The sequence below is a fragment of the Narcine bancroftii genome, chromosome 1, assembly GCF_036971445.1.
Source record: "Narcine bancroftii isolate sNarBan1 chromosome 1, sNarBan1.hap1, whole genome shotgun sequence".
Classification (NCBI taxonomy): domain Eukaryota; kingdom Metazoa; phylum Chordata; class Chondrichthyes; order Torpediniformes; family Narcinidae; genus Narcine; species Narcine bancroftii.
The window spans coordinates 224,045,815-224,069,669 of NC_091469.1; the positions used below are offsets into that span (position 1 = coordinate 224,045,815).

General features: G+C 40.2%; 1 protein-coding gene across 6 annotated transcripts in view; it reads right to left on the minus strand.

Annotated features, from left to right (window-relative positions):
• pcsk1 (proprotein convertase subtilisin/kexin type 1) overlaps positions 1-23,855 on the minus strand; it is a 220,175-nt gene that overhangs the window by 19,812 nt on the left and 176,508 nt on the right. For all 6 annotated transcript variants that reach the window (XM_069892155.1, XM_069892147.1, XM_069892163.1 and 3 more), the window contains 5 exons: positions 22,043-22,131; positions 4,975-5,147; positions 4,029-4,241; positions 2,174-2,274; positions 756-989 (listed from right to left, as the gene is read on the minus strand). In XM_069892155.1, coding sequence (XP_069748256.1) covers positions 756-989; positions 2,174-2,274; positions 4,029-4,241; positions 4,975-5,147; positions 22,043-22,131 — 810 coding nt within the window. The remainder of the gene's footprint in view (positions 1-755; positions 990-2,173; positions 2,275-4,028; positions 4,242-4,974; positions 5,148-22,042; positions 22,132-23,855) is intronic.

The following is a 23,855-nucleotide window of genomic DNA, read 5'->3' on the forward strand; positions in this document are numbered from 1 at the left end:
TGATAATATTTCTCAAGCAAAATATTTCAGTAACAATTGGGTCTAGAGCAGTGATTCTCAACCTTCCCTTCCCACTCACATCCCACCTTACACAATCCCTTACTAATCACAGAGCACCGATGGCATAGGGATTACTTAAAGTGGTATGTAAGTGGAAAGAAAAGGGTTGAGAATCATTGTGCTAGGGAAACCTACATCCAAAATATTAATTTTAAAAATTAAGCAAATAGGAATTCTATCATGATATTTAAAGAAACAGTAAAAATGGGTTTATCGTCTAAAGAGACAAAGGCAGAAAAGATTCCCAAAGTTAATGCATGGAAACAAGGGAACAATGATCCCTAATTATTAAGACAGAGGTAACTCTGGAATCATTTGGAGGAAGCAACAACATATAGTTATTCAATCAGATAGAAGCTGAAGGATAGGAATTCGTTAGGCCTAGAAGTAGGACTTAACTTCCCCGCATCTTGTTGGCTGTTGCAAACTAGGCCATCTGTTAGACAGATTCACAGGAAATTAGGAAGAATGGACTTAAAGTCATGTTGCAAGTTATATTGTCCATCTCCATTGAAGGAATGAATAGACTGGAGCAGAATGTTGCCAATCCTCTTCCTTTCAGTTCCTCCTAACACTTGAAATGTACTCAATTCAGGAACAGGATAATTGGAACTTAAAATTAAGAATTATTTTTGGTAAAATATTAATATTTTAATACATTTATGTGAAAATGAAAGGAAGACAAAATTACAAACCTAGATTCAAAAGTATTATCACTGACGATGCATTGCTTCTTCTCTGGCACACCCTTCCATTTTTTAGGGTCTGCCATATCAACCAATGCCTTGGCATTCAGCAAACCAAACCCAAATCTGCTGTTCACCATTAAACCAGCGCCATTCTTCTTCCAGCCCAGGTTGTTGGCCAATGGATCATATTCAGAGGTCCAGACAATTAAATGTTGCAACTCTCTCCAAGTGAGATTTGGACTATTGTAAAAAGAAGAGCAAGATTTATTCAATTAGGATTTATGCTGGTGAGATAGTTGAAATAACCATGTATTTCTGATTGTTAATTCAATTCAACTACAGTAAAACTCCTGGAATCCTGAATTCAAACATTTGGCAGCCTCAGGTAACCAGAAAAACAATCGAGGAAAATAAATTTAAAAATTTACAATAAATAAGAATAAAATAATAGGTAAAAAAAATACATGTTTAAAATTGTAAAAGTAAATGTAAAACATAAACCTTTGGTGAAGATGAGAGCAAATATTCAGCCAGTGGTGTGCCTTGGTTGTGCTTTGCTTGTAGCAGCTGTTTGAATAAAGTTGTGTTTGAATAAAATGGCATCGCCCAGAATGAAGAGCTGGTTGATGCCACTCGCCATTGGGGTGACTCTCTTAAAGTGCCTCCTTATCCCTGATTAGTAAGAATCGCCCCAGTCAGAGGCTTTATCTGTAAACTTGGGGGAGGGAGGTGAATTACCTATAATGTCATTTTTTGTCTTTTTGGCAGCTCCGTGGAGGGGGAGAAACCTTCAGTCAGAATGTGACTGAAAATAAAATATTTTAAAGTTTATATATTCATACAATTATACATTCACCTAAGTACAGTATAGTATTTTTGTCTTTTAAACTGTTTATTCTTAATGCAGGAGCATTAGATTGACATTGTAAGAGTAAGTCTCAAGCAACTGGAAAATACACTTATTGGCATCTACCAATCTGCATAGGGGTGAGTGAACTTTTACATGGGTCATACAGAATATTTTGGGGTCAAAAAAGAAGCAGTCGATTATTAGCAGGATCGAATATGGTATTCACTTTGGACTTCTGCAAAGGAACCTGCTTCCAAGTGTGTCAAGATTTCTTGTTTAAATTTTGTTCTTGTATTCCATAACTGACCCACTTCAGCCAAACTCACTGCAGTTTGCAAAACATATCTTCCCAACAAAAAAAAATGACCCGGGTGCACACTTCTGACACTTTGAATTTAGCCATGTAGCTAAATGAGGGAATTGTATAAACATTATACTGGCTGCTTCTCTGAGTACGTCCCTTCAACTGGACACTAATACAGTTTCAATGCATTTTGCGAGACTCTTAAAATACGACAAAGCTGATCAAGCCTTCCACTTTCAAGTTATTATTCGATTCTGACAGCTGACTTACTTTTGTTCCAGAGCAAGGGCGATAATTCCTGCAGCCAGGGGGGCTGAGGCTGAGGTGCCAGTGTGAGTTTCAGTGCAGTCGTTATGAAGGTCAGCACTTGTCTGAAAAAGAACAGAAAGGAGCATCATTGCTTGGGTTATTATTTTATAGTATATTATTAAATCATGCTTTATTCTTTAAAAATCATGATAGGACAATATACAATAAATATATTCAGGCCTTAGGCTATAAAATACAAATATTTCTCAAAGTTATATCATTGTGTGACACAGCCACCACGTTGAGGGTCGTTAACGACTGTTTTTTTTAAATTTGGCGCGTTCCCTTTTAAGGGCTGCATTGGCTCAGTCACCTGGTGTGTGATGATGTCACAGACGCTGCCTGGGGTGTACACCACATGGGAGATTCAACTGGGAAAGAAACCCCCAATGGCACCATCTTCCCAGGGCTGCCCCGCCACATGGCGTTACAAGTGGGGCCGGTTCGCCCTGAGCGAGTACACCGCCACAATTGCTTATTTTTTGAAAGGTCCGTGTTACTGACATTTGTGCATTTTGAGATATTTTCTATAATATAACCTAAATGTATGTTTATAATCAATTTTGAAATCGGTAAAAGACTTAAAATGTTGGTAAATGTACATCATTGACACTGAGAGATCTAGAGCGCAGCTTGAGTATCCTGGCTGTAATTGAGACTCAGGGATTCCACTCGAATTACTTTTTCCTTCCTTAACACCCACGTTATGAGATGGTCTAATGAGGAGGAGACGTCTGACAATAAGAGGCACTTTTAGGGCATCAGTGCAGTGGGCAGGATCAAGCTGCTATCAAATCACAAATGTAATCATGTGATATGACAATTAAATTCACTTGGATGGAGCTTCATTTGCAATGCAGTTGGTGTAACAATTAGTGCGATGTTTTTACAGTGTCAGCGATCAGGACCAGGGTTCGAATCCCACACTGTCTGTAAGGAGATTGTACGTTCTCCCCATGACTCTGTGGGTTTTCCACGGGGGCTCCAGTTTCCTCCAACCGTTCGAAATGTACAGAGGGTGTAGGTTAATTGGGTGTAAATTGGGAGGCTTGGACTCATGCGCAAAAATTTAAATTAAAAACATAATGAATTAATTTAGATTTTCATGTTGACCGATACACACATGCATTGCCTTGATCTTTGGCTATGGTTTGGCCAATTGTTTTCTGATGAGTGAGTATCATTGCTCAATGTCCATATGAACAAATCATCCACATTCATATTGTCCATTTGTTCTCATAATCATTTGAACCTTTCCCTTCTATCTCCTATCCAAATTGAATTTGAAATGGAGATATCCTTGGAATTATATATCTATTTTATTGAATCAGTGCGCTGCAAGTATGGTGTCCATTCCAATCTTCTTCTGCCTAATTTTTAGGCCTCTCATATTTTGGTAAAAATGTCTTTCATCTATTCACTTAGAATTTTAATCTCATTCTCTATAATAATTACATTATAAACAAAGTCTAATTTCCCAAGTCTTTCTTCTGCATTTTTATATTTTAGGCAAGGTGAATTTGCATCATACTTTATCTAGAACCTCAATATTGTGTTTCAGTGCTCTAGATCACATCTTCCTGGTTTAATTAACTTAATCATTTCCTTATGCCTTTTATATACAGTACTGTTCATGATGAAATTTGCAGTTGAATTCTATAAATTCAATGATTTTCTACTAGTTAATGATGTTGAGATTCATCATAGTGTAAGCTCCCAGGGAGAGTCCGAGTGATTTTGGAATAATAGTATCACACCCATTTCTAAATTACAATAAAACAAATGAACAATATTCCCTTCAGACGCGGCTACTTACAATTCTTTGATCAGTGTAGTCTCCACTGCTGTAAGCTGAAGCCAGTGTTGAAGAGCACTTTTCCGCATACCATGGAGATAATCCCTGTTGTGATGCACTGCTTATGGACACAGTATAGATACTGTCTGTATATCCATCACAGTCACAGTTATCACCTTGACGACCCCCATTCCCAGATGCCCAGACGAAAACAGACCCTTTTCCTCCTCTACCCTGGAACAGCATAATTTTAAAGTCAATATTACCATTGGCCTGGACATCATATTATAAAACAATAGCAGATCACAGTACTTCTTTCATCTAATTCATGAGATATTGACTGTGAATTATCCCATCCTGCTATCTTATAGCTTTCCATCTTTCTCAATTCAACGATTTATCTATTTTTTTCAATGAAACTTCAGCAATGCATTCATAGAAAAAAATAGTGGTACCAATAATTTGTTCCATATTTAACAATCTTATATAGTACTTGCAGAATATTTTCCACACTCCCTTAGTCAAAACTAAATTGATGGTCCATCATTATCAATTTTTCAACCAGGAGAACAGTCTTTACATACACTATTAAATCTCCTTATGCTGGAGTATTAAATCTCTTAAACCCTTCTGCTTTCATGGAGAAGCCTCATACTTCCCTATAACGGCTTGATATTTTCAAAATTTGACTTTGCTTCCTCAAATTCAGATTCCTCATTCATTCATGAATGACTTTACCTTCTCTTTCATAATGTGCTTACATTTTATATCTTTAAAAGAGCTCATAAAGCACCTGATAATAATGTGTTAAAACTAACTGTTTGAATAATAACATAAATTCCTCACCTCATGAGAGGTTTATTCACAGATATTTAACTATTATTCTTATTCACATTCAGGGGTATCCAAGGGCAACGATTAAAATCTGGAGAATAAACCTTCATCTACTCAAAGATGTCCTACTGACCTTCTGGATACCATATTCAAATGCTTTTTGTGCAAGTCTTCCGGGACCTTCCACGGTCTTCCCATCATCATTTGGCCCCCAACTTGCACTATAAATGTCCACATGCTGTGGGTTAAATCCAATTGAAGTAGCTTCAATTGCATCTGTTACTATACCATCCAGCATTCTGATACCTAGAGCAAAATCCAGATCTCTGCATAAGCCACTATTGTATTCATCTGTCACATCATTTCAATTAAAACATTAAAGTGCATTTGTAAAGTGTATGTTGTAAATAGAACATGTAATTGTCTAAAATGTATTCTGACATGTTTCATACCTTGATGAAGGGCTCAAGTCCAAAATGTTGGTGATGTATCTTTACCTATGCTCTATAAAGGAGGACCATCGCCTTCCCAAGATCGTATTATATGGCGAGCTCTCCACTGGCCACCGTGACAGAGGTGCACCAAAGAAAAGGTACAAGGACTGCCTAAAGAAATCTCTTGGTGCCTGCCCCATTGACCACCGCCAGTGGGCTGATCTCGCCTCAAACCGTGCATCTTGGCGCCTCACAGTTTGGCGGGCAGCAACCTCCTTTGAAGAAGACCGCAGAGCCCACCTCACTGACAAAAGGCAAAGGAGGAAAAACCCAACACCCAACCCCAACCAACCAATTTTCCCTTGCAACCGCTGCAATCGTGTCTGCCTGTCCCGCATCGGACTGGTCAGCCACAAACGAGCCTGCAGCTGACGTGGACTTTTTACCCCCTCCATAAATCTTCGTCCGCGAAGCCAAGCCAAAGAAAAATAAAGGACATTGCTTGACCTGTTGAGATTCTCCAGCATTGTGTTTTTACTTCAACCACCATGTCTGGAGACTTTCGCGTTTTATTTCCAACACCTTTTAGCAGCTATGTGCACATCAGAACTTAGAATCTTCAACACGCTGTGAGATTGTAGATAATTGTAGGTTTGTGGCCTGAATTTCATACTCAACAAACTCCTATCCTCTGTCACATAGTGGTAGATATTTTTCTTCAAGGAATGAGATAAACCCGAGAGTGAGCCACTTGTCATTCCATTAATTTAATGGCAAATGCCAGGGTGCAGATTATTGTCCAATCTTTCATTCAGGAAGCGCTGTGATAATTAATAGAAGGGAAGGTTGAAGTAGAGAGAGGGGGTATGATAGGCTACAAGTACAATGATTTAAACTATGACTTTAGAAATCTGAAAGTTAGCAATTTTACTGTAAAAGCGCATTCCATATAGCATTTAAGCATGATTTTCATAATCATTGGATTATGTAAAAGCAAGTTGTTGTTTGTTCTAAATTTCCCTCTTCACTAAATAAATCAAAACATCAGCACATTTGAAGTAATTAGACTGGTCTACAAATGTCCCGTTATCTGCAGTATGATTTGGAACTGTCCGCACAGGACACAAGGGCTCGAGAGGTAAAACATTCACAACACTTCTCCAGAATTTTTACAGTTGAATTGCTGCTTAATCAGAAGTGATGAATTAGGTAAATTTGAAGACCTTCTTCACTTTTGTTTGGTTGCTCTATCAAGTTATATTTCATAAATGTATCAGTTCATTTTTCCATGCGAATTATGGTAATGAATTACAGATATAAACAATAGTAACATACCATAGCTGAATTTCAGAAAATGTATCAGGATATATCAAATTTCAATGGTGCCATAACAAATATTTAGACGCAATGAATAAAGGTTCCTTCATTGTATTAAAACATGGGAAATAAAATTACCACAGCAATATAGATTCTAAACTCTGCATGATGCAGCTTGTAAATAATAAGCTGGCAAAGTACACTCTTCTCAATGTACCAGAGCCTGTGTTGGAGCCATGTGGTGTGAATTACTAAACCTATAGATAATTTATTTCTAACTAGGATGAAGAGTGTGTAATTAGGGTGTAATTTGGCATATGCTTGGCATTTAATTCGTGAAAATGGTAGCACTGACAGAGCCGCTGTAACGGCAGCACTGCCGTCAGTGCAGACCCATGGGGAGCGAGGAGCAGAGCTACAGCGCTCCGGGGGGTCCATTCTCCCAGTCAACTGCTGTCAGCTCCGCACAGGCTTTGAACACCCCATTAATGGAGCCGACAGCGGTTTTACAGAAAATCCCGCGACCACAGTGTCTGCATTCAAGATGGCGGTGCAGACTCCGGGGGAGCAGAGGACAGGCACAGGGCACTTGAAAACAGGGAGACCATCCCCCATCTGAGGAGAGGCAGAGGAGATGATCCACAGGATGGTGACCACGGTGACAGACCAGTGAGGGGGCTCTGTAGGCTGAAAGACCAATGCATGCGGTGAGCTGCTGGTGACTCGAGGCATCGAACGTGGGATGCGAAGGGTTTCTGAAGCCGCTGAAGGGTCCCTACCCGTGTTGGAGATTCAGATCTGGAGCTCCGGTTGCCAATGGTTTGGACTGGACTCTGTATGGCTGTGGGGGCTGAGGGAGCGCTGGTGGCGAATCTACAGATGCTTGGTGACTCTGGGGGGAACTCTCTTTTGCTTCTCTTTCTCTGACTGCAAGAGACACTTCAGGCAATTTCTGCCAATGGCAAATCTGTCTGCCTTACAGTGGGCAAATGCAATTTCATGTAATATGATACCGTTTTATTACATGACAATACATTGAATCTTGCATCTTAATTGTATCAAACCTTTCTAGAATGATCATACTGATTTCCATCTTCACCCTATCCATGGCAATCAACATAATCTGACCCACCTTATCTTCATTACACTAGAAATATTCACCAAAATGTTCCCATAGTATAAAGATAAGCTTATATATTTGAGCATAAAATATTTACTGAATAATTTTGTGAAGAAATTAAAATCTGGGAATTAAATGCAGAAATAAATAGTTGGAATAATGATGCAGTTACCAGAGCTGTGGCCACATGGCTTCAGTGATCTGGGTGACATGCTGAGACCTCCAATGTTGTGTGCTTGCAGGGTATGCACGTTCTCCTTGTGTCGGTGTGCATTTCCTGCGGCTCGGCAAGTGACCTGCCATGTTTCAAGAACTTGCAGATTTTTGAACTATTTATTTATTACCACATGAACAAAGAACCAGCGAAAAATTGATTTGTGTGCTATCAAGGCAAGTCAATGTGCTTGTTAATAATTGCCCTTAATTATAGGTGAGTGTTGGAATCTGGGAGGAGCTGATGGGAATGAGAACATAAGATGAGCAGAAATGAGTAATCACAGCTGATCTGATGATAGGCTCATCTCCACCTACCTGCCTTTTCTCCATATCCCTTAATTCCCTGACTTTGTAAAAATCTATTCAATCTGGTCTTAAATATATTCACTGAGGTCACCTCAACTGCTTCAATGGGCAGTGAATTGCATAAATTCACCACCCTCTGGGAAAATAAGTTCCTCCTCCTCTCTGTCCTAAATCTACTACCATGGATCTTGAAGTTTTGTCCTCTAGTTCTAGTCTACTCCACCAATGGGAGCAACTTCACTACCTCTAAGGTACCTATGCCTTTCATAGTGTAGAGGTTAGCGCCACACACCAGCGATCAGGACCGGTGTTCGAATCCCGCGCTGTCTGAAAGGAGTTTGTATGTTCTCTCCAAGCTTGCGTGGGTTTTCCCCAGGGGTTCTGGTTTCCACCCACCTTTCGAAATGTACCAGGGTTGTAGGTTAATTGGGTGTAATTGGGCGGCGCAGGTTCATGGACTGAAAGGGCCTGTTGCTGTGTAGCATGTCTAAATTTAATTTAAATGTAAAATTTAAGATCGCTTCTCATTTTTCTAAATTCATGTGAGTACAGTCCCAGGCAACTCAATCTTTCTCATCTCTCCTCTCATCTCTGGAATCAACCTGGCGAACCTCCAAGGCTAGTACATTCTTCCTCAAGTAAGAGAATAAAATGGGATTGGAGTAGGTTAGTGTAAATGGGGACCTGATGGCAGGCATGGGCATAGTGGACTGAGAGGCCTGTTTTCATGCTCTATGATTCTTGAGTTTGATACTTATTTCCATTGTCAAATGGTCATTGTACCAGGAATACCCTTCTTCTGATATTAACCCAATGCATGTTACAAATTTGCCAATAATCCACTTCCAATAAACCAGCCAATTGCAGATCAGGGATCGCAATGCAGCACATTGGTTGGAGTTGTTGGAATGCTGGCTGAGAAGATGCTGTGCCAGTCTGCAGGGAAGCCTTGATTATCCAAAGATACAATTAGGCACATATCAACTCAGAATGTTGATGAAAGGCAATCATTCTATCAATAGACCTTTCAAATTAAGCTACACAGCAAAGAAAGTCATTCAGAGTGATGTCGTTCTCTTACCTCCCTAATTTCTTGTTGGAGAGTTTTTTAATTTGACATCTGGAGAGACAGAGGCTTGATATTTGCAATGGAACAGCAATGGACTGTCCAAACAGATACTGGCAATTTAAAAATAAGATTTAAAAATGAGTAAAACAATGCATTTTACACATTGGCAGTACTACCAGGATATGAGTTGCTTTCTCCATTTCCACTGCAGTCTGGATAACTTGAACAGGTGTTTATGTTAAATCGCCCATGCAAATCAATCGGTTCCTCCTCCAGGATGAGTGTTCCCCTTTTACATCCTGTTCTAGGCACAATAAGCTTGGTGTTTGGTTCTCAATCATTCCAATAGCATTGAATTAATTGTTAACTCCAGCTGGATCAGACTGTCAAGGCAGGGCAAGGTTATCAAATAAATCCTCACAAAATGTTAGCGAAACATTTTTGATATGAGAAAGATCAATACAATGATTGACTAATTATGATACCAAAGGAGGCCATTTGGCTTATTGGATCCATGCCAGCTCTCAGCAGCATAATCCCATTGGTCTTATTCCCTCTCATATTTCTCTGTAGTCCCACAATTTATTCTCTTTGTCAGACTCATCAGCTACCCTTTAATACTTATCAAAGGTTCTTCACCACTTATCTTCACCAGGACTCATTTCCAGTTCCCATTTATCGATTAGAATTCTTGGGCCGTAGGAGGAAACAGAATAGTCCAGTGAAAACCCACACAACCACAGGGACTTCACACAGTCAATGCCTGAGGAGTCAAAATCAAATCAGGATGGCTGGAACTGTAAGGCATCAGGACTGACTGATCTGCTACTGTGCCATCCTAATTATGTTGGTAGTAATTTTGGTTTATGATGCTTTTCACCTTCCAAATTTCTCTACTTTCCTTGCAGTTCCTCACAAGGGTTCACCTGCAACCTGATTACAATGGTTGGGATAAACTTGCATGTCTATGTACATATACCTTGACTTAAAATTATACCCTTCTGTAAATATTCCCACATCACTGCATCTTGGAGGTTAACACAGCTGAACCCTAATTTTTCTTTCCCAGAGTCATGTACTGATGGATTTCACTGGATAGCAACCAATAGTGGCAACTGCTGCTTGGAGTTGGCATAAAGTCGTCCCACAGGACAATACCAGGAATTCACTATACTGAATCAGAGAAGGTTAACAGGAAAACTAACAGTGGTGTTCAAAACTGGGAAGACACTTTGAAGAGGTAACTCCAGCAGTTAACATTCCTTATTAAAGCATCAAAATCAAAATTTCAAAAGGGCTTTTTTACAACAACTTTTCATTATAATTTTAACCAAGGAAGATTCACAAAGGATAATGAAAATATTGAGCTATTTGAGGCCTTTCTTTATGGATTCATATTGGGAAGAACTTTTTTTTAATAATTTTTTTTAATTTTTCACACTGTGAACAATATCAACCAAAATATGTACAAACATTTCTCATTAAATATACACAGTGGCATTTTCCCCCTTTTTTCCCCCCTTCCCTCCCTCCCCCCTTCCCACTCCCCTCCAAAACTAAAAAATATTCAACATATACAAGACAATAAAACCATAAAAAAATGTCTTCACACAAAGGAAAATAAACAAGAAAAATGTGTCATCTACTTTTACACACTGAATCTAGTCATTTTGTCTTCTTATCATTTTAGGGGATGGAGGTCTTAGGCAAGCTCTCTCTATGTTCCATGTATGGTTCCCAAATTTGTTCAAACAATGTGACTTTATTTTTTATATATGTTATTTTTCCCAATGGAATATATTTATTCATTTCCATGTACGATTGCTGTATTCTCAGGCTCTCTTCCATTTTCCCAGTTGACATGATACATTTTTTTTGCTACTGCTAAGTCTATCATAATGAATCTTTTTTGCGCTTTATTCAATTTGAGGCCTAATTCTTTACTTATTATGTTACTTAAAAGCAAGATCTCTGGATTTTTTGGTATATTGTTTTCTGTGATTTTATTTAATATCTGATTTAGTTCTTCCCAAAACATATTCACTTTTGAACATGCCCAAATTGTATGTACTGTTGTTCCCATTTCCTTCTTACAGCGAAAACATCTATCTGATAATGTTGAATCCATTCTTTAAATTTTGGGGTGTGATATATAACCTGTGTAACCAATTATACTGTATCATGCGTAACCTTGTGTTTATTATATTCTTCATAGTTCCAGAACATAACTTTTCCCATGTTTCATTCTTTATCTTTATGTTTAAATCCTTTTCCCACTTTTGTTTAGGTTTATAGCTTATTTCATCATTTTCCTTAGCTTGCAGCTTAATGTACATATTTGTTATAAATTTTTAAATTATCATTGTGTCTGTAATCACATATTCAAAGCTGCTTCCTTCTGGTAATCTCAGTCTGTTTCCCAATTTATCCTTTAAATAAGCTTTCAGTTGATGGTATGCAAACATTGTACTGTGAGTTATTCCATATTTGTACTTCAACTATTCAAATGTTAATAAATTATTTCCCAAAAAACAATTTTCTATTCTTTTGATTCCTTTTCTCTCCCATTCTCGAAAGGAAAGGTTATCTATTGTAAAAGGGATTAGTGGATTTTGCATCAATAACAATTTTGGTAGTTGGTAATTTGTTTTTTCCTTTCTACGTGGATCTTCTTCCATATATTAAGTAAATGATGCAATACTGGTGAATTTTTATATTGCACCAGCTTTTCATCCCACTTATAAAGTATATGTTCCAGTACCTTCCCCCATATTTTATCTAGTTCTATCTTAATCCAGTCTGGTTTTTCTCTCATCTGGTAAAAATCTGATAAATACCTTAATTATGCAGATCTATAATAATTTCTGAAGTTTGGTAACTGCAAACCACCTTGTTTATACCTCTCTGTTAATTTATCTAATGCTACCCTTGGTTTCCCCTCTTTCCACAAGGATTTCCTTATTATTCTCTTTAGTCCATCAAATAATTTCTCTGTTAAGGGAATTGGTAACGTTTGAAATAAGTATTGTATCCTTGGGAACACATTCATTTTAATGCAGTTCACCCTCCCTATCAACGTTAGTGGTGGTTTTTTTTCCAATATTCTAAATCTTCCTGCAATTTCTTTATTAGTGGCTGATAATTTAGTTTGTACAAGTGGCTTAAGTTATTATCTAACGTGATCCCTAGGTATCGGATTGCTTGTGCTTGCCATTTAAATGGTTCTGTATAATCCGCATTACTCATTGGCATCACTTCACTTTTATTTGCGTTGACCTTGTACCCCGATATTTCTCCATATTCCTTCAATTTCTTATGTAATTCTTTTATTGATATCTCTGGTTCTGTTAGGTATACTATAATGTCATCTGTAAATAAACTGATTTTATACTCCTTCTCCTTTATTTTTATCCCTTTTCTATTCTTATCAGCTCTGCCAATGGTTCTATTGCTAAGGCGAACAATGAGGGGGGGATAATGGACATCCCTGCCTAATTGATCTACTTAATTTGAATTAGTTCAATACATATCCATTTACTACTACCTTTGCCAACGGTCCATTATTTAATGCTTTAATCCAATTAATATATTTTTTCTGGGAGATTGAACTTCCGTAATACTTTAAATAAGTAGTTCCACTCTACCCTGTCAAAGGCTTTTTCTGCATCTAAGGCAACAGCCACCATTGGTTTCTTATTTCCTTGAGCTGCATGAATGAGATTAATAAGTTTACAGACATTATCCACTGTTCGTCTTTTCTTAATAAATCCAGTTTGATCTTGTTTTACTACTTTTGGTACACAGTCGGCCAATCTAATAATTTTGCTAATAATTTCGGTATTATCTTATAATCTGAGTTAAGTAGAGATATTGGTCTATATTATGCTGGTGTTAATGGATCCTTCCCCGTCTTTGGTATTACTGTAATTATTGCTGTCTTACATGAGTCTGGCAAGTTTTGTGTTTCTTCTACCTGATTCATTACTTCCAGGAGAGGAGGAATTAATAACTCTTTAAATGTTTTATAAAATTCTATTGGGAATCCATATTTTCCTTGTGTTTTATAGTTTGGCAGCTTTTTTAATATATCCTGTACTTCCTCTATTTCAAATGGTTTTATCAGTTTGTTTTGTTCCTTTTCTTGCAATTTTGGCAGTTCAATTTTAGCTAAAATCTCTTCTATTTTATCATCTTTCCCCTCATTCTCAGTTTGGTATAATTGTTCATAAAATTCCTTAAAGTTTTCATTAATCTCCATTGGGTCATATGTGATTTGTTTGTCCTTTTTCCTTGATGCCAATACAGTTCTTTTAGCTTGTTCTGTTTTAGGTTGCCAGGCCAATATTTTATGTGTTTTTTTTCTCCCATTTCATAATATTTTTGCTTTGTTTTCAATAGATTCTTCTCCACCTTGTACGTTTGTAATGTTTCGCATTTTATTTTTTTGTCTGCCAATTTTCTCTTTTTCTTTATATCGTCCCTTTTCATTAGTTCCTTTTCTATACATGCTGTCTCCCTTTACAGCTGCTCTATTTCCCTATTGTAATCCTTTTTCATCTTAGTTACATAACTTATTATCTGCCCTCTAATGAAAGCTTTCATTGCGTCCCATAGTACAAATTTATCTTTCTCCAATTCTATGTTTATTTCAAAATATGTTTTAATTTGGCATTCAATAAACTCTCTAAATTCCTGCCTTTTAAGTAGCATGGAGGTTAACCTCCATCTATATGTTCTTGGTGGGATGACCTCCAGTTCTATTGCTAATTACAGGGGTAATGATCTGAAAGTAGTTTAGCTGTATACTCAGTTTCCTAACTCTCCCTTGAATATGGGCCAACAACAAAAATATATCAATCCTTGATATATTTATGCCTACTCAAATAAAATGAATAGTCCTTCTCTTTTGGGTGGTGCCTCCTCCATATATCCATAAGTTTCATTTCCTGCATTGATTTAACCATAAATTTGGCAACTTTATTCTTTTTGCTTGTCTTTTGTCCAGTTTTATCCAACAACGGATCCAAATTAAGGTTAAAATCCCCTCCTATCAATATATTTCCTTGTGTGTGTGCAATCTTCAAAAAAATATCCTGCATCAACTTTTGATCCTCATTGTTAGGTACATATATATTGAGCAAATTCCAAAATTCTGAGTATATCTGACACTTTATCATTACATACCTCCTTGCTGGATCTATTATTTCCTCTTCTATCTTGATTGGTACATTTTTGTTAACTAATATAGCTATATCTCTAGCTTTTGAATTATATGATGCTGTCACTACGTGTCCTACCCAGTCTCTCTTCAATTTGTTATGTTCCACTTCAGTTAGATGCATTTCCTACAAAAATGCTATATCTATTTTTTTTCTTTTTTCAGTAGATTTAGTAGCCTCTTCCTTTTAATTTGGTTATGTATTCCATTGATGTTTATAGTCATATACTTCAACGTGACCATCTTATATCTTATTTACATCTCTTTTCCGCCTCCTCGCCACCTCCATCCCCCTTTTTCCCATTTTTACCTTTTAGTTTTCCCTTTTTAAACTCAATGTATGACAACACATTTAAAACATGAAATACTCCAACAATTCCCACACCCAATAACACCTTAACCCCAAATGCACCCCTCCCCCACCTCCCTGAGTTGTCCCTTATCCCTTGTCAGGAAACCACAACTCCCCTTTCCATTTGGTTTATGACCTTGCTCGCAAGCATCAACTGATTTTGTAGTGACGGTTATTCTCCTCCCCCCCCGAAAACTTTTTTTTAATACATATAACAAAGCTCTTTCTTCCCCCCTTCTTTCTTTCCCTTCTCTTTTCCATCTTTTTCTCTTTTACATATACATTATTTTTACATCTTTATATATACTTTATTGCCAGTCTTATTTCTTGTTACCTCTCTTCATCTCTTCTTCTGTCCTGCAAACATTCTACGAATTCTTGTGCTTCCTCTGGACCCGAGAACAGTCTGTTTTGCTCCCCAGGTATAAATATTTTAAGTACGGCTGGATGTCTTAACATGAATTTATAACCTTTTTTCCATAAAATTGTTTTCGCTGTATTAAATTCCTTCCTCTTCTTTAAGAGGTCAAAATTTATGTCTGGGCAAAAAAATATTTTTTGTCCCTTATATTCCAATGGTTTATTATCTTCTCTAACTTTATTCCTTGCCCGCTCCAGTATACTTTCTCTTATCGTATATCTTAAAAATTTTACTAAGATGGATCTTGGTTTTTGATGTGTCTGCGGTTTCGGTACTAGTGCCCTGTGTACCCTTTCTATTTCCATTTCTTCATGCAATTCAGTCATTCCCAAAACCTTCAGGATCCATCCTTTTATAAATTCCTTCATGTCTGCACCTTCTTCCTCTTCCTTCAGGCCTATTATTTTTATGTTGTTTCGCCTACTATAGTTTTCCAAAATATCAATTTTCTGAGATAACAACTCTTGTGTCTCTTAAATTTTTTTGTCACTTTCTTCCAATTTTTCTCTTAAATCATTTACTTCCAATTCTACAGCCATTTCCCGCTCCTCCACATTTTCTACTTTTCCCTATTTCTGTCATGACCAGTTCTAATCTTTGCATTTTATCTTCTGTTCTTTTCATTTTTCTTTTAATTGCACTAAATTCTTCTTCTGTATTTGTACCTGCGTTTGTGTCTTCTTCTCTTTTTTGTATCTGTGTCTCTTCTGTTTTTCCTGATGAATTGCTTCTATGTCTTTGTTGGGCCTCCTCTTGCTGGGCCTCTTGCTGTTGGTCTCCCTTTCACGGGCTGTCTGTCTGTCTGGCCTCCTGTGTTGATCCTCTTGTTGTCGGTCACCTTGCTGTCGTTCTCCTTTATCTGGCTCCTCGTTCCTTTCCTTGCTGTAGTTTTTATCCTCCATCTGAGTGCCCTGATGCCGGGCGTCCCTCAGCTGGTCGTGTTGTAACTGTCCGCTCCTCGGCTGAGCCCATCTCCAGCTGATGTTCACTTTTTCCTTTGATTGAGCATTTTTGTTTGACTCCGAGAGCCATTTTTGGAGTCCACCGGTTGGGAGGTCACGACTTCGCAGGGCACTCACCAACCTCGGAGATCGGCTGCTCTTCACCACCGCAGCTCCCTGCTCCTGCTTGTGGGTAAGGCCTTCTTCTTTCTTCTCCGGTGACTTTTCTTCTTTTTTTCCCATTGTTCTTACTTTCACTTTCTTGGGTGCCATCTTCTTGTTCTTCTCTGTAACTTTATCTTCTATTTCTTGAGTTTTGTATTCGATGAGCTCTGCCTTTTCCAAACATTTTTTCTTTTTTTCTGGAGAGGGCTGGTTCAACCCGACCAGCCACTACTCCATCACGTGACTTCCCCTAATTGGGAAGAGCTTCAGGGGAAATTAAACAAAGACAAAAGAAAATATCGTAACAAAGTTTTGCCGAAAAGCTCTACACAAAGGTTTATTTTGAACTGTCATCCCTACTTTCGTGTGGGTCAATACAACACCGAGTTGGACTGACAGAAGCAACTCGCAAAGAACAATAAGAGAATGACAAGTTAAACCAGTTAAACAAGGACATCTGGAGATGCTGGGGTCGAGCACAGAAGATGAAAGTGCTGGAGAAGCTCAGCAGACCTCGCAGCATCCATAAGAAGTAAAAGGCAATCAATGTTTCAGGCTTAAGTCCTTCGAGGTTGATTTCCTTTAACGTCCTGTTTGATCTGCTGAGTCTCCCCAACACTTTAGTCTTCTGGAACTAGTTCATCCATTTTGGATGAAGTCAATTAATTTCTTTTGCTAAGGCAAAGTCAGACTGGAGACAGACAGTTAAGTGTCACTGTAGACAACAATATTCCCATTACTATAAATTCCCCACTTCAGTCGGTTTACCTGGCCAATGAAGGCTCATGGTCTCGAATTGCCAAATGTGATTCCTGCAAGCCTGAATTTATCCAGGGACAGAGGAAGACGGCATATCTCACTGTTTCTGCATACACTTGAGATCACAGGCAAAAGCCAACTATTGACTTGAGCTGTTGGTGATGAAATACATAATCCATGTCCCTAACAGCTGGAAAGCTTAAGAGCTTTATCAGCCAAACAAGCTGTAAATTATTTTATCTTTTAACTATCCCTGTGTCATGGAACCACTGTTAATACTGTTTGTACATGTACGGCCAGCCTGCCCCTTGCTGAATGTACCTGTGGCTCCTCCCCCTTGATTGCCCTCATAAAGGCGGCAACACCATAACCCCTCCCCCAGAACAAGTTTGGGTCTTGGGTCAGCAAAGTGAGATGTGCCATCAGTTTATGGTAATAAATGCCTATCAGTCAGGTAACTTCTAGTGTCTGGAGTTATTGATAGCACATCAATTTTATTACCATGATTTTTTTTTTGTAATGGAAAAGTTGCTGAGACCAGAAATGGTTGAAATCAAACTGCGATCACCGGAAGCATCCGACAAGTTTGAACTCTGGCTTTGCTGCTTCAACATGTTTGTGGAGGTCTCCACAGCGACTGTTTAATTCAACACGGACAAGCTGAACTTACTGTTCTCACGGATCATGTACAAGGTCTACCCAATGGTCAGAGACTGCGAGACATTCACCACAGCAATGGACATTCTGAAATGCCAGTACCTGGCTGAGGTGAATGAAGTATACACCAGGTATGTCCTAGCCCCCTAAGCAGAAACCCGGAGAGTCGATTGATGATTACCTTCAGGTCCTCTGAGACCTCAGACAGGCCTATGGCTGCAAGGCCATATAAGGAGAGGCTGATCCGAGATGCCTGTGTAGCAGGCATCAGGTCAGATTATATTCACCAGCAACTGCTAGAACAGGGTGAGCTGAAGCTGGAGAAAACCATTGGACTGGCTAAAATCCTAGAAGTAGCCTTCTGCAATGTGGATTCTTTCTCGACCGATATGTGGGAAACGTGGGTGTCACCATCTTGGGAAACGGTATCGCAGGCCGCCTCATGCCCCGACTTGACTTCAGCCATCACCACCGGTGAGCACCCGAAATGCTACATCTGCGGCCAGCAGAAACACCCCAGTAAGCACTGTCCAGCGAAGGTCAGGGTTTTGTTCTGACTGCAGTAAGAAGGGACATTCTGCAACGGTATGCAAATCTAAACAACCTTCTAACCCAAGCAGCACTGCGTGCGAGCCGTGGGGGCTACCGCCATCTTGGATGATGTCACTTCCAACGAACAACAGCAGCACCGCTAGAACACCAAGGGTGTCACCATCTTTCCAGACCACAACCAGAACAGTGGATCAGACAGCAACGGTACCCTGGCTTCAGTCACGCTCGACCAAAGCAGCCCTCATCAGCTTGCCAGGTTGATGATGGACATAATGGGCGCAAGGCAGACTGCTTGTTGGATAGCAGGAGCACAGAGAGCTTCATCCACCCTGACAGGGTGCAGCATTATTCCCTCGTGGTGGTACCAGTGAGTTAGAGAGTCTCCTTGGCCTCTAGGTCCCACTTGATAGAGATCCATGGCAGCTGCGTGGTGACGTTGACCATGCATGGCACAGAGTACAAATATTTTAAACTCCTTGTGATACCACAGCTCTGTGTCCCCAAACTACTGGGGTTGGACTTTCAATGCCACCTTAAGAGAATCACCATGACAGGCCCCATCCACCCCTCTCACAGTCTACCCGCCCTTTCCTCCGAATGTGTCCAACCAGTAACCCGCGAAACGCACACCGGACTCAACCTGTGGGCTTTCCACCCTCCAGATCCCCCCCACCTCTGTTTACTAACCTCACCCCCAAATATAAGCCTGTCGCCACCAAGAGCAGGCAGTATGACTCTGGGACAGGGCCTTTATTAAATCAGAGCTCAGATGGCTTCTGACTGAGTGGATCATCAAACCCAGTACCAGCCACTGAAGAGCTCAGGTTGTGGTGGTTAAGGGTGGGGAAAAAACACTGACAGGGTTATCGACTACAGTCAGACCATTAACAGATTAACGAAATCGGACGCGTACCCCCTTCCTCACATAGCCAACATGGTAAATCAAATATAGGGTATTTTCACCATTGACTAAAAGTTGGCATACAACCAATTCCCTTTCCGCCCAAAGGCTAGTACACCGCATTCGAGGCGGATGGCCGCCTCTACCATTTACTGAGGATCACCAATGGAGTTTCCATCTTCCAGAGGGAGATGGACCAAATGGTGGATGAGCACGGGCTACTGGCATAATCCCCTACCTTGACAATGTCACTATCTGTGACCACAATCTGTGAGACCATGATGGCAACCTCCAGAAATTCCTCCAGACAGCCAAAACCCTTAATCTCACCTACAACAAGGATAAATGTGTATTCCGCACATCACGCCTGGCTATACTCAGCTGTGTCGTGGAGAATGGAGTCATTGGCCCCGATCCTGACTGCATGGACTCACTTCCCCATAGCCTCAAGGCCCTGAAAAAATGCCTGGAATTTTTCTCCTATTATGCCCAGTGGGTCCCTAACTATGTGGACTAGGCCCAAACCCTCATAAAAGCCACCTCCTTTCCCTTGTGGGCAGAGGCCTGTGAAGCCTTCAGCTACATCAAAGGCAATATTGCCAAAGCCGCAATGCACTCAGTGGACAAATCCAACCCATTCCAGATGGAGAGCGATGCACCCAACTTTGACCTGGCCTCCACATTTAACCAGGCAGGCAGACCCATAGCATTTTTCTCCTGCACCCTCCAGGGCCCTGAGATCCGGTGCCTGAGTATGGATTTCAAGGAGCCACTGCCATCCTGGAACCACAGTGTGTACTTCCTCAACATCATTGATGAGTACTCATATTTCCTATTAGCTATTCTGTGCCTGGACATGACTGCTACCACTGTCATTAAAGCCTTGTGCAACCTCTTCACCCTGTTCAGATACTCATGCTATATTCATAGCAACCAGGGGTCCCCCTTCATGAGCGATGAGTTACACCAATATCTGCTGGCCAGAGGTTTTGCCATAAGCAGGACCACCAGCTACAACCCCCAAGGGAACGGCCTGGTAGAAAGTGAGGACGCCACCATCTGGAAGGCCGTCCTCCTCGCCCTGAGGTCAAAAGGCCTGCCTGTCTCCCACTGCCAAGAGGTCCTCCCTGAAGTGCTCCTCACAATCAGATCCCTTCTGTCTACTGCCTCCAATACCACCCCACATGAAAGGTTGTTTCCCTTCCCCAGGAAGTCTGCATCGGGGACCACGCTGCCATCCTGATTGACGTTCCCAGGGCCAGTCCTCCTCCAGAAGCATGTGAGAAGCCATAATTCTGACCCATTGGTTGAGAGGGTCCGCCTCCTCCACACCAACCCCCAATACGTCTATATGGTGTACCTGGATGGGCGCAAGGACACTGTGTCCGTCCCAGACCTGGTGCACACGGGAGACCCCGGCACTCCAGCAACTAACCAGTAGATCTGCCCCCCCCAACGATCATCCACCACATACCATGTCACCCTATCCCAGAGCCCAACCCAGCTTTCTCAGTTAAGTTACCAGATACGCCACCCACCGACAATGACCAGAAAGTCCAGGAGTCAACAGCTGAGCTACAGCTGGTGCTCACAACAGCAGACAAGACCACCAGACAAACTGAATCTGTGGTAGACATGGAATCCACTTCATCCCTCCAGACTTCTTTTTTAAAAGAGTGGGGGAATGCGGTGGAACCACTGTTAATGCTGTTTGTACATGTACGGTTAACCCACCCTTTGCTGATTGTACCTGTGACTCCTCCCCCCCCCTCCCCGATTCCCCTTTATAAAGGCAGCAACACCATAACCCCTTCCCCAGAACAAGTTTGGGACCCAAGTCAGCAACATGAGATGTGCCTTCTGCTTATGGTAATAAAAGCCTATCAGTCAGGTAACTTCTAGTGACTGGAGTTAATGATAATGCATCACCTTGATATTCAGGGATATTTTAAAAAAACCATAAAAGTTAATGCAAATAAAAATGAATTACTCTATTTAAATTGACCATGGAAACAGACCCTTTAGCCAACCAAAATTTTCCACCCACTCTTGTCCCACCTGCCTGCAGTTGACCCATATCCCTCCAACCCTATCTTAACCATTTATCCAAATAGTTTTTCTTTAACATTGTAATAGACCCTGCCTCAACCATATCCTCTGGCAGACCTTTCCATACAATCACCACCCACTGTGTATTTTTTTTTAAATTCAAAGGAAATGTGTCAAACATAAATGAACACTTAGTAAAAACTGAAAACTAAAACAAAATGATTTCAGGACATTCACTTTGCCTTCTAGTCCAGAGTAAACACGAAAGTCTGCAGACTGTGATTGTAGTAAAAACACACAGAAATGTTGGAGAAACCTTGCTGGACTCGCAGAGTCCATAGGAGGTAAAGATATATTCCCGATGTTGCAAGCCTGAGCCCTTCAAGGAATAAGCAAAGAACAGAAAGGTTTAAGTATAAACACCGAAGACCAGCCGGGGAAGGAGTCCATGGACCTAGAATTCCCATTGCATTCAGTTGGGTCTCCCATCCCTTGCTGGGCTGGATCTGAGAGTTGATTGCTTGGATTAGTATAGGGGAATCGCACCAAACATGATCTCTGACAATGGACTCCAAGTGGATTTTAGAACAGAGCTTCATAAGAAATGTGGATCAGCCCAGCCTTCTACATTTCACACAAAGACAAAGAATACAGAAAATCTGTATCTCCACTATTTCTGGATCACACATATTCTTAAACCAGAAATATTTCTGTTCAATTGTACCTCCAACTTTTGAATTGTATGCCACGCCTACTCCACATTTCTTGTTGTTGGCTTGCATTGCAATTTCTCCAGCACATCTGGTACCGTGTCTATAAAAATTAAGCAGATTAGAATTGGTCAAAACCGGAAGAGAAATTGTAGCCTGTTATTTTGGTGTCACTATTATATATAGCTAATGATGTACAAAATGTACTCAAGTGTAATGTGCCCATATTTACATAAAGCTCAACGCAGTAATGTAAAAATGCTTCTCTTGCTTGTGATCCAACGTAAACAGCACTTCTGCTGAAAAAGTACAGTGTAAGTTGCAGTTGGCATTGAGGACATTTTCTGATTGGCGGGTGACCAGAGGCACTGATGAAACTGGATCCATCACTTAAACTGGCACTTCCATCATTCCTTTAAATGTAAATATGATTGCCATGGGAGACCTTTGACCTCTTTATGCTGACCATAATTTAGAGAATAGGCAATGCTCCCTGCCGTTTCTGGTTGTTGATCATAGCCCAAATTACAAAAAGGCCAAGAAATATCTTCATCGCACACAAACGATACTGGCAGCTGCAACTTCAGGTCTTTATATGAAAGAACATAATAAAGCAAGAAACAAAGAAAACCTTCTCTCTATTCAAGCCATACAGGAAAAAGAATGACGAGAATTTTGTATCAAAAACCTTTCAATGCCGAGTGCTAGATGTAAATAATTAAGCAATTTAAATTTCCATTTCCCTGAACATACAATGACCGTCGTCTGAATCTTCAAACATTCTCCAAAATCGTATTCACACCTCTTGTGCAAGGATAGATGCACTAAGATGACCTGTGGGAACTGCTTTGGTGGATATCTAAAACCAAAGTGTGAAGATCATGTAGTTCCCCACCCCTCCCCCCCACCAACCACCCTCTCGCCTAATATGCCAAGGCTAACATAATCCTTTTCCAGTGAAGTAAAAAGAGTCTGACACATTTTTCGGCGTGTCTTCAGTTTAGTGTCCAATGATGGATGCAATAGATATAACTGAGAATTTCTGGCTATCTGCATTTCAAAGAGTTTTGGAGTGGAACTAAATGTTTCATTTCCCAAAGGAGGAAATTGATGTGGGTAAACTGCAACATTCTAAACCAGGCGAGCCCTGGAATTTTTTCCACCACTCCACTGGGCCGCGGTAGGTATTCTAGTCAGACATAAATGGATCAGACACATATGTAAAATTCATTAACATCCAGGGAAATGGTTCAAAACTGTTCAAATACCACTCACTGAGAGCACACTGTCTTGCAACAGGAAGCAACCATAGAGTCCTATCAGCATTTGGAAATACAGATATTCCTGGCTATTTGCATCCTGCAGACAGCAGGTTCAGAGAGAAGGAGGTATGAACCTTTTGGCTGTGATAGTGAGTTGCAGAAACAAAACCTTAAATTCCACCTCATCTATCTCCAGCCAGACAGTATCAATATTGACTTCCAATCTCTGATAACCCCCTTTCCTGGTCTCTCTCTTTCCCTCTTCCCCTGTCTCTTTTCCTCCAGCCCCCCACCCCATCCACTTGCTTCGATCAGAGACCTATCACCTCAGATTTCTCTTCTACACTCCCACCCACATCCCATTTACATTTCCATTTGAGTGGGTCTGTGACTTTAACAGCGAACAAATCAAGCTGCAAGTTTGGAGATGACTGTGGCTGACAGCAGACTGGGACAGCATGTCCTCATTTTGCTACCTCTGAAGAAAGAGAATGTGTTCTAGGGACACATATTAAAAAAAACAGTGCATTGTTTGATCAGGGGCCATTTTAAGGAAGTAGCATTT